General features: G+C 33.1%; 1 protein-coding gene across 4 annotated transcripts in view; it reads right to left on the minus strand.

The window, feature by feature from the left end:
* The window catches only part of Il1rapl1 (interleukin 1 receptor accessory protein like 1), a 1,357,677-nt gene that overhangs the window by 628,449 nt on the left and 711,685 nt on the right, over positions 1 to 17,543 (minus strand). For all 4 annotated transcript variants that reach the window (XM_074063978.1, XM_074063976.1, XM_074063979.1 and 1 more), the window contains one exon: positions 12,596 to 12,875. In XM_074063978.1, the coding sequence (XP_073920079.1) occupies positions 12,596 to 12,875 (280 nt within the window). The remainder of the gene's footprint in view (positions 1 to 12,595; positions 12,876 to 17,543) is intronic.

Below are 17,543 nucleotides of genomic sequence, written 5' to 3' on the forward strand. Positions count from 1 at the left end.
TTAAGAACTTTTCAGAAGGTTCACTAATCTTCAGTGTTCATTCATTTGAATATCATAGCAGTGGGATCTGGAAGGCACCCTGCTATGTCTTCGCTACCTATGATTCCATCTGTAAATTAAAGTTAGCTGAATAGGTAAATAGTCTTTGTAAGAAAAACACCACTAAGAATAGAATACATCTGTAACAAGGAAATATATCCTTTAAATTTAACCATGCAAAAGAGGATGTATGCCTTTATATTCATTCATTTTCAATCAACTCTTGAGACTGTACTATGTTTTGAGTACTGTGTTAGGTGCTGGTGTGCCATCAAGAAAATCCTTCTACAATGATTATGATTATAAAAGGCACCTTGTTCTTCCTGAATTTCTGTGACATCTGATCCTATTAAATAGATCACCATCACATGAAGAAAAATTCTGAAAGTTAATGTATCACCTGTAATTCATGCTGAATGATCAGATTTATGATCATTGTTTCCTCAGAAATTTACATTCGGTAGGTATTTGGTAAGATCAAGGAATCTTTTTGTTTTATTTTTTAATTAGCACTGCCAAGATCTTAAATACATCAGATCATAATTCGATAAACCTTGAGTGCTGGTTTTTAAACTTTTTTGGTCACATATCCCTTAAATGATCTTAGAACAACCCCCTTTGTTTAAGGTAAATGTCTTTTATTTTTGTAAGCTTAAAGAAATTTATTTATTTATTTATTAGTAGGAGGGAGAAAATATTATATGTTATATAAAATGGAATAAGATGAGAATTGACTAAATGGAATAAATACTTCACGGCATGATTTGATGGAGGAAGGTTTAAATGGTTTTTTGATAATGCACATCAAATATGAAAGGAAACCAATAAAATTTATCTCTGGATTTGATCAAATGCATCTTGAAAAGATGATAGTCCTATAAAGCATTCCAATTATATTCAACTTATTCAGCATCACTACAACATATTACTTTAGCTCTTCTGAATTAAGAATATAGCAACTTGGATTAAGCTCCAGATTTTTCTGAAATTCTGTTAGAAAAGCAAAAGAGCAAGATTTCTGAGTTTAAAGACCCTTGACTTTTCAAACTATATTTCAGACAATCGCTTTGGCACCAGAGTCCTTCTTACATCCTGGGGCAATACATCATGCTACAATTTAGGAGAGATGTGTCTTTTTTTTGTAAAATGGAAGAAGTTCTATTTTGAGTTTCAAACAAATTTTAGACACAAATTACATATGGAAGTTGAGGTTCTTGAGATGAATTTCCTTCACACTACTCTGGTAGCACATCCATTGGAAATTCCTAGTGCACCCCCAGAAGTACTCAAATTTCAGTTGGAAAAGTACAACCTTTGAGGGTAAGCTTATACATGAAGTGCACTAGGTAAGCTTGTTAGTTGGTAGGGAGGCACCCTATTCTTTTTCTTCCTAAATGTCAGGGCACAGGTAATTACTGTTTTAGAGGTTCTTTTCTAGAGTGGGAGACTCCCATTCTGATTTAATTCACTGTGTGCTTCCAGGAGCTAATCCAGTTGCTGGTATAGAGTTGATGCTTAGTAATCAACTGGAATGAATTAAATGGTTAAAATATAAGAGAGATTTGGAGCTAATGCAACCATGTCAACATAGATGTAACTAATTCCAAAACTTCTGTAGTAATATAAATAATATCCTTGTCTTAATGTAAATTAACAGAAACCACTTAGTGGATTGGTTTACAGATTCAAAACAAGAAAAGCAGCCTAAGCCTAAGCCTTAGTATTTAGTGTAAATTGGAGTAAAATGTTGTCAGATTATTGCAGTAACTCTTCAAAGAAAACAGCCATTGAAAATGAAATAATAATAGTGCAGCCTTACTCATTTGAAACAGAGGAAGGTATACCTGAATTATTAGAAAATAGTCAATCATAAATATTATAAAGTAATTATTTTGAGCTGCATTGATTATGGAATAAAGATTCAGGTTGATTTTTAGCACTTCTAAATACTAGCTTTGAGTCTTTAAAAAGTCACTGCTTAACCTCTTTGCATCTCTTCTTTTATAGATCTTTAAAATGAGACTACCTCTACACTGAAATCTAAAATTCTTTCCAAGTCCACATTACCTGATTCTAGGCTAAATAAGAGATACCAGAAAAGTTTCTATTCTAAAAAAATAGCCAAGAATTTTTGCAAAACAATGATCCACATTTGACTATTTTAAATGACCTTGGGAATGGAAGCCATCTGCTGAAACCAACAAAACATAAAGTCCTGGAGCCTTCGACATGCAAAATCCTGAAGCTATCATTGGGAATACCTACTCTATAACTTCTTTCCAAGAGATAATAAACAATCTTGTTTAAGCCAGTTTTCTCAAATATGATGTCTAACTAATCCAATGTGATGTGATAGTGAATTAAAATGACTTTTTTCTTGGCTTTAGGACAATACAAGATATTTCTCTGAAACCATTAGACCAGGATTCAAACATTACTCATCTACTTCATAACCTTGACTCTTTCATAGGACTATCATTTATGACTGACATGGAGGAAATGGATAGTTCCAGATCTATAATTGGGAGATATAATGAAATCAGTTAAATCCTTGTATACTGACTTCTTTTAAGTTTTTATTTTACAACCTAAGATTCTGTATCATGAAGCAGTTACTAAATAGAGATCTGCCTGAAAGTCTGAAATGTCACTGTAAAACCAACATAAATCTAGGCCAGAGCAAACTGATATGAAAAAATGTTGTGGTTTTTTATCTGGGATTTAAAGAAGGTGAATACAAGGAGGTTATGTGTATCCTAATCATAGTAACCCACCTAACTATTTACTTCCTGAGCAATGAGAAATTTTCTGGAAACCGGAATTAGAAATAATTGAGAGCACAGGGACCTTGCCAGGTATTCTTAAGGACCATTAGTGAGGCAATTCTTTTTATTTATTTATTTTTTTTTAATTTTTTTGTTTTGATATCTAATTCAAAGGATGACTATGACTTGGGTAATCAGGTAAAATAAATGCTTTGATCTATGAGTGCTACTTTAAAAAGAGTAATTCTTGAGAGCTTGTTTGGAGGTTCTAGCAGGGAAGCACAGCTACTCCTACAACCTTGACAAAAGAACGGTTCTCCTCTATTGGGGATGGTCATCCTTTTGAACAAAGCATGCAGCTTCAGGAGGGACACACGTGGAGTGGTGATCAATGGGGTGACAATGTTGCATCCAGATCACCTTCACAACCAAAAGAGTAATTCTTTTTTTTTCTTTTATTATTCATATGTGCATACAAGGCTTGGTTCATTTCTCCCCCCTGCCCCCACCCCCTCCCTTACCACCCACTCCGCCCCCTGAGTAGAGTGAATAACTGTTAAGGGCAGGATTCTTGGGATGGGTATGATAGTATTAACACAAGTAATATCTTTTAATCCTTCCAAAATTTTTAAAAAGGAAATTTGTGGTGTGCTTGCCATGTATCAAAGAAAAATAAGATATTAAGTTATCTCCATATAACTGGAGACTATTACAAAATAGCTTTCAAATTTCCCTCAATATTTGTATCCTCCTTTTCTCCAGTGTAATAGATACTTTTGGTATCCCACCCTGAATTTCTTCACCAACTGTTATACTCATCCTCCAACTGCTGTGGGTGTAGGTTGGTCAAGGCTCACACTATGTAATATTCTGAAGAATCACTGTACCATGATAAGAGTCACCTAGACAGAGATGCCTGATAAGTCCACTCCTATGTTCTTTGCTTCAAAACAGAGTAAGTCTTGTTATGCGATTTATGCTGTAGAACTCCCTGTGGAATCAGGATAAGGCTAGAAAAAAAAAAAAAAAACACGTCTTTGCCTGACTTCTCCCTGCAGATTTCTCCTGAGAGCACTCCCTCAACAGATCACTTGCAGAAGAATTCTTGTCTTGGGCTTTTCTTTTTGTAAAATCAATCTAAGATTTTTAGGAGTAGTGTTTTTATTAGGCACATAGATAACTAATAATAAACTACATATCTAAGCCAATAGTACAACTTAGTGCAATTATGTGAACAAGTTCTGGCCTATGAAATGTAATCTAAAGTGATGCAAGAAACCACTGGACTTGTTCTGAAAGGTTTGAAAGACCATATTCTTTATTTTAGTCTATGCTTTGCTGATTACAAAAGCATGGATATGATGAATAGAGTTTCATCTTAGAAAATAAAGATCAAAAGCAGAGAGCAGAGTGGGAAATACAGAAGAAACCTGAGGCCCAGACAATTATGCAGCCCTTACATATATCAGCTCTGAAATGTTTATCTCTTTTGTTAAACTACTGCTATTAATAAGATTCTCGTTGTATTCTAAAGTCTGTCTGTAACTAGGCAAACTTTATTGATCAAGATTTTTCTCTGTCTAAATTTTATTAACCACATATGTATAAACAGACATGCAAAGATGGAAAGTTACCTCTTTGCCCTTAAGAAGTTAATGGCCTAAAGATGTGACTAACAAGTAGGCAGAGAACCTAGACCTTCCTCCTGTAGTCATTCAAATGTACCATTGGAGTGCAATGATGAGGTAACTGTGTTAAAGTGTATACTAATGTAATGTCTTAAAATCTAGACAATTTTATTTCTAAAGATTCTGAGGTTTTTGATGAAAAAGTTTTGATTTGTATGGAAAAGAATTAATATGTGACTGTTGCTTGTCCCTTTTTCTTTTGTTTCTCATAGCCTATATTCAATCAACATATGTCCAATCAAATATGCATTTTCCCTTCCAATATAATCTTAAATGTGTTTTTTTTTTTGCTTTGCTATTCCTATCATTAATACTCAAACATAATCCCCATTGCTTCATACATCCTAGCTTTTTTTTGGTGGTTTTGTAGTTTGAATTCAGGGCCTTATACTTTCTGGGAAGGTGCTCTTGAGCCACACACCCAGCCCGCTTCATATCTCTATTATTATAAAACCACCTTGCCTATTTTCCATGTTCAAATTTCTCTAAATATTCATTTGTATGATGGCAGCAAGATAATTCCAGAAAGACTGCTTTCAGCTTTTTTATTCCCTGCTTCACATTTGTCTGCCATTTAACTCTCATCATCTCTTTAATTTTTTTAAATTATTCTTCATATTTATTCCTTTAACCATCACATGTGAAAACCCCATTTCTATTTTCCCTGTTAGAAATATATTGTGGCTTTTTTTGTTAATAGCAATAATACTTGTTACCATTGGTTTAACTACTTGCAGTTTGCAAGGCATTTTTTTATATCAGGGGTCAGCAAACGATGGTCCATAGACAAAATCTGAACTGTCAGTTGTTTTTGTAAATAAAAGTATATTGGAATACATCCATACTTGTTCATTTATGTATTGCACATGGATGGTGTTTCACTGTAATAGCAAAGTAGAGCAGTTGCAGCAGAGACTATTTGGCTTGCAAAACCTAAAATTTTGCCATCTGGTCTTTTACAGAAAAAGCTTGCTAGCTCCTGCTCTGCATCATTAATTATTTTCTCTTATTCTCATGGAATCTTTTTAACAGTGAAATCTCCCTCAATTTCACTTCCCCTAGCCATCAGTTTAGTCTCCAAAGTACTGCTCAAATCACAACCCTTCATGAGTTCTTCTAAGAGTAAGCCCCTTTATTGTGTTCTGGATATTTATTGGGATTGCTGTTTCTATGATTTACTTTGGAGGTACAATTATATTCAAAAAGAGGCTTAAATAATATTAACTGCTTCATATTCAACTTTTTCACTTATGTCAAATTTTGCTGATCAGCAGCTATTATTTTGTCTGGCTTATTAACTTTTTCCTCAGTTCTTACATCAATATTAGCAGTTAACTTTTTTGGAAAATAGTTTTTACAACCAAAGAAAAATTAATAATGATAGAACACAAGTACAGCTTCCAATAAAAGTTTTGCTGCATTATAAATGACTTGTGTGCCTGGTACCTATTATTTGAGATGTTAAATTTTCCTCATTTGGTTAGGGGTGGAACTCAGTGGAAGAATATTTGTTAGTATACATGAGTCCCTGAGTTAGAGCTCTAGCACCACAGTAAAATAAAATAAATAAAAGAATAAAAAATATAAAAATTTAAAGTTAAAATTTTCCTCATTATAATTGTCAGTTATGTTATTTCATAGACTTTCAATGATATTTATTAAATATGATGTTTCTGTGTCATTCATGATTAAAAAGGTCCCATAGTGATTTATTTACATAAATGGAAGCAAAGAAAGAAAACATGAAATCTCAGAATTAAACTTTTTGTACTTAATTACTTTCATAAATATATGTTTTAGTGACTACCTACTACATATTAATTTTGGACATATTAGAGAAAATATAAAAGTCTCTGTCATGAACATAGTATCATTGATTTCAGAGATTTTAAAGCTTTTCTTCTAATAGTTTTCCTTAATCCAGTGATCTAATAAACTTCCACAAAATTAATATCATCTTCTTAGTAAGGAAATTAGGCTGTTATGTTGAAGACATATATTTCCTTGATGGTAAAAAATCAGTATCACAAATAGGCATTGACATAGGTCTTTGTTTTCACTTCCATCAATTGAGTATGTTGTGGTTTTTTTTTTTAAGAAATCACTCAGAAATTGTGATTTGGCTTAATTATTGCCCTGTTTGAAAATAGTTTCATATTTTAGAAAACGCCTTTATACCTCAGATATAGAAAGATAGCTAAACTTAGTGTCTGTTCTGTGTTGATCTACCACTTAAGCACCACTTTCAAACATTATTAGAGTTATGCAACTGGAAAATCTCATTTAAGCTTATAATGGCAAGAAGATTTTCTCATCAAAAAGTATAGAATGAATGCTAAATTTATAGTTCTACAACTTCAGTATATCACCCACAAAAGACTCTACATCCCGAATTGAAATCTTATTCACTTGTATAAGGCTTTTTGAAAAGGACTAGCTTATGTAGGTTTAATTGCATTTTTACAACCCATAAATTACAGCTGATATTCTCAAGTGTGTACTCTGATTTCAATTAAGAGAGATAGTTTATGAAGTAGGAAACCAAGATTACAAAATTATACTAGGTCTTTGGAACACATATATATATATACATTTGATCATTAAAATTTCTTGATAGGATATAAAACATTTATATGGGTTGTGATCGTTGTGAACAAATTACGAAGACTCCTTGGGGTGTGTGTATTATAAACTTTCTAAAATGAGGCTGACATTATATTTCCTTTGGTCTAGGAATTACTAGATTTTTAAACAAAATTCACATAAAACATTAATAAATATCAAAACACTTGTATCATACATATTAAACTAAATTGATTGAATTGTTTATGGTACAGTTACAGGAGTTACTTTTTGGCAGTATATTAAACCTTGCATTTTATTACATTCTACTTCTTTGTGGTAATAGTAAAGGCATATTTTTTTAAAAGAAAATTGTCTTTTGGAAGACAAAAAATCCTGGTGTAGAATAAGCAGTTCACAATTTGTGTTACTTTCCAATAATAAATGTTATAAGAAGTAGGATTATTTTATTTTCTCATGAAAAATGATAAGACTAAAAAATTTATAATTTTATCTATAGTAGTGTTTTCCACAAGGTTTTCTAAAGACTGTTAATCTCACTATTTGATTCATTAAAAGTTTATTGAGTATCTTTTTGGGACTACTTGTATCTCCCATCCTTATCTTCCATTCCAAATGGCACTATTTAGTTTAGTTATGCTATCCCTGTACTACTATTATAGTTGAGAGTGTGACAGCCAGACCACATGCTTTTTTAGTTCACTTTTGGATTAAGAAGAGCCACAACTTGGCAGTTGTACTCAGGGAACTAAGTGTACAGAACCTCATTAGCATATAGAACTGATTTACATAATGTGATCATGAACTTCTAACCTAACCCTTATGCCATAATAAAATATGACTTTGGGGGGGGGGTTGTAGGAATGGGGTCAGTATAGTTTACCTGTGTAAGAGTATGAATTATTAGGGGCAAAGAGGAAACTCAGCTGGACTGTTACTTTGGTGGCCTCATCAATGGACCATACGTTACAGAATGCAGGCCTTTATAAATTCTCCTCCTAAATTAGCTCTAAACTCTTCTCTGAAGACATTAGGAAGCATGATTATGAAGATGATTCATTAATGTTATACATTCTGAGTCATCAATGTAAAAAGTCTATCTATCTTGCTGGAAAGACCATGGACACAAAGAGAAGGGCCCTTAGAATTCATAGAAGAGACACAGATTCAGCCAACCTTGCATCCTAGTTGATTCCAGCCACAAGTGACCACAGCAGAAAAAAAATCGTGGCGCTAAGTGCAGCCTATATTGCAAATCATGGGAAAATAAAGTGTGTTTTCTTTTTAGTCACTCAATTTTGGGGTGTTTTCAAGCCACAATTGATAACTGAAACATTTATCTTTGGAAAAATTTGGGAAAGGTAGAGAGAAAGTAAACATAAAATGGGTTTTCTTTTGGAAATAAATATGTATCATTTGGGTAGGCAATGAAAAATTGAATTTCAGATGAAGGAGCAAAGAATGAAAATTCATGCATTAATCAGCAAAGAATAGGCAGGATGATGAAAACATGGTGTGAAGTCCCAAGTGTTCAAGCTGTGAAGTCCCAAGACAGCCCTTCTCCTCACTTTATTTAGAGATGCCTTATCCTTCTTTGTTGTGCTATATCCAAGCTTTTTTAGCTGTAAGGGGGAGAACCTGGGAAGAATGGGGTTACTTCATCTTGGTGGAACTGTATTATAGTCTAAACTATTTTTATTTGTATCTGTATCAATTACTGCACATGTGCATTCTTTTAAGTAAACTACTTGAGCAGAAAATTTTTAAATATTCATAATACTAACATTAGCACATTATCACAGAGTGATCAGTAGATGTTTACTGAATGGATGAATGAATAAGTACAAATTTCACTAAAGTACTTTTTGATAGATGTTTAATATATACTTCCAATGAGAAACAAGAGTTATTTGGTCCCTAAAGAGAAACTCAGGGCTTGGGGAAAAGAGCTAGATACTAGATAAAACATATTACAGATGTAATTTGAAAGAAAAATATGTTTTTAGAAATTGTTTACACACAAAAATCTTTCACATTTCTATATACTAAAAATGTACATATTGAAACCAAAACTAAAAACACAGTGTCATTTATAAATACTCTGAAGAAAATGAATACTCAGGTATTAATGCATACAGAATCTGTAAGCTAAAAATTCAAAATGCTGATGGACAGAAATCAAAGAAAAAAATTCTGAATAAATGGAAAATCATATGTATTCACAGATTCAGAGACTCAACATAGCACAGATGTCAATTCTCCTCCAATTGATCGATAGTTCTCATACAATTACTATCAAATTCCAGTAAAGATTTTTATTACATATATAAGCTTATGTTGAAATTTTCATGGTAAATAACAGGTGCTACCATAGCTAAATAGCTACAATAGTTATTTATTTTATTTAAATAGCTTTGAAATGGAGGATTCACTCTACTTCATATTTAGGCTTACCACATAGCTATACAAATCAAGACAGTGTGGTATTGGTAAACAATAGATATATAGGTACAGAATGAAGAATGCAGAATTCCAACCAACACTACTATGCTCAATGGATTTTGAACAAAAATGCAAAAGAATTCAATGGAAGAAGTATGACCTTTTACAACAAATGGTATTAGAGCAATTTTGTTTCCCTATTCCTAAATAACAAAAGCAAAAGAAGCCTGGGAGTATGGCTCAAGTGATACAGTGTCTGCCTAGCAAGTGTAAGGTCTTGTGTTCAAACCCTACTATGCCAAATTTTTTAAATTAAAAGTCATATGTCAAACAACTTACAATGCTACCATTTAGGTGGGCATTGGAATGCTTATATGTGCACTAGTCAGCTCTGCATATGAAACTGCTAGTAGGGCATAACTTTGAAAAGAGGAATTAAAAAGTAGGAGGTCAAGAGTACAAGAAAATTTTATTTTTAATAAAATAAACTCATTCCTACAGATGGTAAGAAAACAAATTGTGACACAGCTTTCCTTCCTTTTTTATGTAAAATAAAAAAAATTCATGTGGAAAGCAATAAAAATGCACTATGGAGTACAGAATTGCATGGTGTTATTCTTTCAAAAGTTGATACTAAGGCAAGGGAGTAGGAAAATTTTTGTTCATTATAATAATAGTAATCATAGACATTTCTATGATTTGTACCTATTAATTGCACACATTTAGGTATAAATGCAAATTAGCTATACATGAAAGGCTTGTTAAGCCATTTCATTGATAGGTTAATACCCAGAACATTTATAAGGAAGACTAGAACTTTCGAATACAAGGGAACTCTTTCAAACTTATAAAATCATTTATAAGTATATTATTTGAAAATGAATGGTTACAGTTTACGGCCTGATAGCTAACAATGTACTAAAACATCAGAGACTCAACTAACAGCCCTTGGACTTCTTTCATATTAACACAAAGCCATGCTATTTCAAGGTCTGTTTATAAAGATTTTGAGTCTCCCTTTCCAAAATGGAAAAGGAAACCATAACAAAACAAGTTTCAAATCAACTGACATACTTGAATTTCGATGACAAAAGTTTCTCTTTCTTCCTTTTATTACTCTCTCTAAAATGCCACTCAATACATATTAAACTTTAAGGCTTTTGTCTTTTATTTTCACCTTCCATTAAAATGTAGACATATGTACATATGGCAAATGTTGGCATTATAGAAAATTTTGAACCTTTCATTCATTCTTGCAAATGTAAATTCAGGACATTTTAATGCAATTTCTCAAAGCATTGAATAAAGGGTATATTTAAACACCTAAAACATCGCAACTGATGCTGGGGGTGTAGCTCAGTGGTACAGTGCTTACCTAGCATGTGCAAGGCCATGGATTCTATCTTTAGCACCACCCAAAAAAGAAGAAAATGATGAAGAACTACAGCTCAGCAACTCAGTGATTTTGAAATTCATATTACTTATGTGACAAATGATTTTTCCATCAACAATAAAAATGAAAAAGACATTATTTACCATTATATGTTTGTTTATATATCATTATTTATTATTATTATTATCATTTAGACCATGGATTAAACTCTAATCTCAGACAAGGACACACGTTTCTCTATCTTTAAGAATCACCTCCATATATTCATGAACAATCTGAAATAATTATTTTTGAAAGAAATACAGCAGATTTGAAATTAAAATCAAGTTATTGTTAGTCTAGCAAGAATAGCTGGTTCAAATAGTACTGTTTAACAGTACTAGTATGACAATTGTTTATCAAGGCCCCAACAAAGCCTCCACTTCTATTAATAGTTATGTTTGAATGTAAAAACATTAGTAAAAACATTAGTAGATTCTAAAAGAACAAGTATTTCCCAAGGAAAGCTTGACACCTTATATTCATTTATATCCCAACAATAACTTCTAATACGTTTTCAGTATTGAAAAGATACATGTCTGTTTAAATTCCATTTGATTTTTGACTTATTTTGATATCCTAAAACACCTGTAGTCATAGCTCGACATAAAGATAATTGTTACAGGTGATAGTGAGGAAGAAGGTATAATAAGCCCATGAAAGAGGAGTGGTAGGTACTAATCAGAATTTCAGAAGTAGAAGCTGGATTTTTATTTGAAAATTTGCTATTGTGATTCAAACAATTTCCTCAAGAATGAACTGCTTTAGATTGTTTTTAATCTGAATAAGCCAACATACAGAAAACCCAAAAAGTAGATTTAAACATACCCTGTATCCCTATATCCAGTTTTGAAGTGTTCTAATAGTCTAATGGTATTCATGATCATTCATTCAGGGTGTGATTCACAATCCTTGAAAGGCTAACCACTTAAACTGAGATTTTTTAACTATTAATGTGGTACATGGCTACTATTTCATTAAACAAAATAGATATGTCTCTTCTACAAGATGACAAAGATATACAGATGTGTGATGTGTTTCCTTGGGGATAATGGTACAGACTTCATTAATTCTGTTATTAACTTCGTTATTGGAGCTGAGAGACTCAAGAAAATATTTATATTGACCCAGCAGTTTTGGTTAAAAAACAATCTAGAACAGAGTCTTTATATGCCCTAACATTGTAATGCTGCTTTCCTTTTCCTGTGCACATACACACATTACCTAAATCATCTTTGCAGATATGTGTGATTCAGCAGGTATCTCTGCTTTATCTGTCTGTGAAGGGCAATAACAAAATGTTACAAACCATTTAGCAATAAACTATGTATCCTCTCTGCAAGTCTTTGCTTGCATTTTATTTGTGACATTTTACCTCCTCTATAAATTTTATTTCATAGTCTTTAGTAATTTCTGGCAATGTAAGTACATACCCAGATGGTATCTCTTTTCTCCATAAGCTAGAAATAATGTCTCAATATAAATTCCAGTCCCATCTTTTTTTATAATTTCAATTCTAAATTTTAGAAAGTGGCAGCACATGCAAATAATGAGACAATACCTTTAGTTTAAAGAGAGCAAAATTCAAGAACGTGAAAGTAGCATGTGATTTCATTGATTCAACGATAATAGAATTGAAAGAATACCTGATGACACAGGCATAAAGACCACTGTCTTGTAGTAATGTTGGTCGGAACCAAATGGAGTCTTCTTCTTTGCTCATTCTACTTCCATCAAAGGCTATTGGCTCTTCAAAGTCTCCAGGACCAGAGCTTTTGTACCACATCAAACTGAGTCCAGCACTTTGGGCAAGGGAGTAATTTGCTCTGATATAACCATAAAAGAGTGCACATTTGATCCGTACTGGCTCTCCCACCAAAACTTGGTATTTCTTGATATCAACAGACCAATCAGTGCATCCATCAGCTAGAGTAAGAGAGAGAGAGAGAGAGAGAGAGAGAGAGAGAGAGAAAGAGGGTGATAGAGAGAGAGACAGAGAGAGAGAGAGAGAAAAGGAAAACATTAGAGAAAAAAATTAAGCAGTCAGTTCACTCATTCATTTAACAAATATTTACTGAGCATTTATACTGAGTCAGATTTAATGAAGGTGCAAAAAATGTAACAATGAATAAAATTGAGAATGGCCCTGAAAAGTACTTTACCCTGACAACAAACAATTTATTCTTTAGTTAGTCTGCTCCTGCTGGTGTTAGTTTAGTTCATATTAATGTGCTCGTTATTGATTTACTGTCTCTCAGTTCTAAAAATACCTTTTTGTCTGCTTTGAGAAAATAGATCTGGGCTTTTGAAATATTTTTCCTTTGCTCCATGATTTTGATGCTTTGACAGCAGAGGGTGCTGGAGAAACATTGCAAAAGGGAAGGATTTTTCTTCCTAGTTCCACAGTGCTTGCCTGGCAGGTTCTTGCAGTATGCAAGGCTTCTTCAGAACTTCATTCCTGCAGTGAATGGCAGCCAGCAGCTTGGCAATTTTTACGCAGAGCCTCTGGTAAGACATGCTCTCATGAATACCTTTCCCAGGAACCTTAGAGGGAGAACCTCTGTCAACTTCCAGAGGGCCCATTTCCAACAAGTTCTGCTAGTGACTTTTATCATTCAGTTAAGCATGGCTACATCTTCCCAAAAAGGCTTCATTTCTGCTCTGAGGATAAAAGAATGGGAACTTTTGCTTGTGTGCTCTATCTTATCCCAAGGGGTAATGGCAGCCATTTATCAATTAATTCTCTTTGGTATGAACTGAGTGTTTGTGCCTCCATTCATATGTTGAAGCACTAACACACAAAGCAATGGTAGTTAAAGATGGGACCATTGGGAGGTATTTAAAGTTGGATGAGGTAATAATGCTGCAGGTTTTTTGATAGGATTAGTGTCCTTATAAGGAGAGCTATGAGAGCTTGTTCTTTCTGTCTTCCTCAGTGCTCACAAAGAAAGCATTGTGAAAGCACACAAGAATGAAAGTATCCATCTGCCAGCTAAGATGAGAGAGACAACCTAAACCAAATTGCTTGGAACTTTGATTTTGAGCTTTCTAGCCACAAGAACTTGGAGAAATAAACTTCTATTATGTTAGCCGTTCAGTCTAGAGCATCTTGCTATGGCATCCCAGACTAATACATCTTTCTTTAATACTTAGCCAATCCCTTTATTACTCCAATCCCCTGTTATATTTAATAAGTGACCAAAAAATCTTTGTTCAAATTGCTGTGCATTTTTTCATACTGATTTGACCTGGATTGATAAAATAAGGAAAAATATCTTATAGCTAAGCAAGATAACAAGAAATAAAATAAAAGTGAGTTGACTTCTAGTAGTGGCTTCACAGCCAGAAACAGAGGTAGACAGTTACATTGCTATGACATCTGGGAGTACCGGGGAAAGTATAAAGAAGAAACCATGGTGGGGTAGGAGTGCAGTAAGATTGGGTTTTCTGTGTTTCCTGGAAGCAACATCTTCCAAATGGCATTTTGACAACATTGTGTAGTTTGTGTGTATATGTGACAGGGTCTCATTGTGCAGCCCAGGCTGGTCTCTAACTTGAGATCTCCCACCTTTACATGCATTGAGTGCTAGGATTAAGACCAAGGTAGAATGAAGAAAAATAGAGAAGAGGAACCAACTGAGGTTATAATACATGGAAATATCACAAGGAAACTCCCTGTGTCTACCTGTATCTCAAAAAAGCAAAACTGTCATTTTTTTTTCCTTCTACAAAATTGGAGAGCAGGAGGGTGGAACAGGACCTATGGGCAAAGGGAGGGTTGATACCAGTGGACGGGAGAAGATGGCAGGAAAAGGGGGTAGGAGGGTGAATATGATGCAAAAAATGTGTACACATGTAGGTAAATGCAAAAATGATACCTGTTGAATCTATTCCTGGAAGTGGGGGAGGGGTAAGGAGAGCAATGGAGGAGGTGAATTCAAGTATGATATATTTAATACATTATAAGAACTTTTGTAAATGTCACAATGTACTCCCATCCAGCACAATAAAAAATTCTCAGATGATCAGTCTTAAATGAATTGAAAGATTATAGTTTTATTTCATTGCTATCAGAAAATTTTAAGTTTATAAATACATTCATTTACTATATATATATAAAACATATTAAATAAATATTGATGAATATTGAATTTAAAAAAAGAACACACCTGGTGACACCATTTTTAAAATCATCCCTTTCTTTCACATATATACAAAACAACAGATCCCAACAGGGCAGATGTATCAACATTATAAGCATCACAGAGAAGTTGTGGATTTCCTGCTTAGAGAGGGTGGTTGTCCAACTTTTAGCAAGAAAATAAATTTGGCATTGCTCAGAATAAGCAAATGGTGAACAAAAGGGCAAAGACTAAGAAAACAGGACCTCTAACAGCAGTATCAGAGAAGTATTCCAAATTAAAACTAGGGTAATATAAAGTCCCTGAGAACAGGATGAAAACATAGAATTGAGGAGATGGAAATATGACCCAGATGAAAAGGAAGCTATATATTGGAGCAAGGAAACACATACTAGCATATGGAACTAATTATTAATTTTAAATTCAAAAATATTAATTTAAAATGTTATTAATTTAAAAATAATATCTAACATTAATAAATTATATTAATTATTCACGAATGAGTTTACCAATTTTCATTTGCCCTTGATGAAAACATCCACTATGGCTTTGGAACTTGTAGCTCCCTTTGTCTGAAAACCTTTTCACCATCCAGCTGCATGGCTTCCTCTCTGCTTCCCTTCAAACATCACTTTCTCTAAGATGCCTTTTCTTACTGTTCTGTATGAAACACTACTTTCCTATACTGAACACTTGATATAAATTCTGCTTTAATATTTTTTCATAGGATTTCATTCTATCTGCAATTAAATTATGTATGGTTTTTTTTTTTCTTTTTGTGTCACCAACAGATTATAAATCCAGGGAAGTCAAGGACTTTGTTTTTCTTGTTCAGTGCTCTGTAAGCCCTAGAACAGGAATATGTTCTAACCAGCTCAACAAATATTTACTAAATGAATAACTGAATGAGTAAGTAAACAAATGAATGACCTAATTGTACAATTGAAAAGACTGAATGATAGCTAAATAGGTGTCAGAACTGGGATTTTCACCCAGCTATGTCTGAACCCAGAATTCATTCTCCCAACCACTATGTATTCTATTTCTTAATGAAAGTGTCAATTTCATACCATTCTTGATTTACTCAATTTTAGTAATCAAATTTGACTTCAAAATTCTTCTTAAAGGGTTGTATTGCGATATTATCTAGAGTAAATATTCTGGAACTTGGTAGAAATGATCAGTGTGTCAGGCATTGCCATCATTCCTGTCAATGAATATCACACCAAATAGGATGAATGATCTGTACAGAAATATCAAGGTCACATAATTGCATGTGATATGTACCAACAGAGATTTAGACATTTGTCCTATTACATGAAATGAATCCTAGGTGGAATTTTATTTTAAACATTTATAATTCTGGTGATAAGCATGAAATTATCTTGTTTTACTACTATATGAATTATGATTCAATTCTACAAATGTTATTGTACTAAGGCTATCTGACACAGATAGCCAGTGAAAAAGGTTGAAACACCTTCAAGATAGCAATTTCAGCAGTAAAAATGAAATTATTCAAAGTCTCAGAAGATTTGTAAGATAAAGAAATTGTTTGAGGGCAAAAGTAAAAAGATTTAGCCTAGAAAGTTCTAAAAAGTAATGAATTAGATCAGGAGAAGAAAGGGAAAGTTGTATTGGGAATATATTTGTATCTATATATACATACTGAGTAAAATGTTGAAAACATAAATATTCCTGCAAATTAAAGTTATTCAGTATTCAACTATTAGGGAGAAAACACTTTGTGTTCATTTTAATGCAGAATGAGATGATCTATGGCCCAGGAGATTTTACTAGCATTCAACTAAATGCATGCTGTGAAAAACAAGCTGCCAAATTATTAACATGTTTTAATACTTCTTGGAAGAAAGATGGCTATTCAAAAGAATAGGTTGGGGGAAATTCAAATTATTTGTTTAAATGTGTTTAAATTAATGATGGACTTAAGTTCTCTTTCAACTGTGACAATAAGGCATTTTATTAAACAAAAGAAGCATTAACTAATAAGTTTTGTTCTTTGTTAACATTTTGCCTCATTTATTTACATGTTCTTTCACTCTGTGTGTGCATCCCATTTTTTCTAAGCAGCTGAAAAAAATTAGACACAAAAATGACATTTCCCAAACATAGATGTCTTATTTTCTAGCCATGAGGATGGAACCCAGGTCCTCATACATGTTAGGCAAGCATTCTATCACTAAGCTACATCTTCAGACCCTTTTATAATTGTACTTTGAGACTGGATATCACTAAGTTGTTCAGTCTGGCCTTGAGCTTGTGATCCTCTTACCTCAATCTTCCAAATATCTGGGTTTGCAGGGATGTGTCACAAAACCTAAACTCAATTATTTTATAATTATTCCAAAATACTTCATCATCACCATATGAATAAAGACATTTTTCTTATATAACTATGAGGCATTTTTAAACTTTGTGCAGCAAGTCATGT

The sequence above is a fragment of the Castor canadensis genome, chromosome X (assembly GCF_047511655.1).
Source record: "Castor canadensis chromosome X, mCasCan1.hap1v2, whole genome shotgun sequence".
Classification (NCBI taxonomy): domain Eukaryota; kingdom Metazoa; phylum Chordata; class Mammalia; order Rodentia; family Castoridae; genus Castor; species Castor canadensis.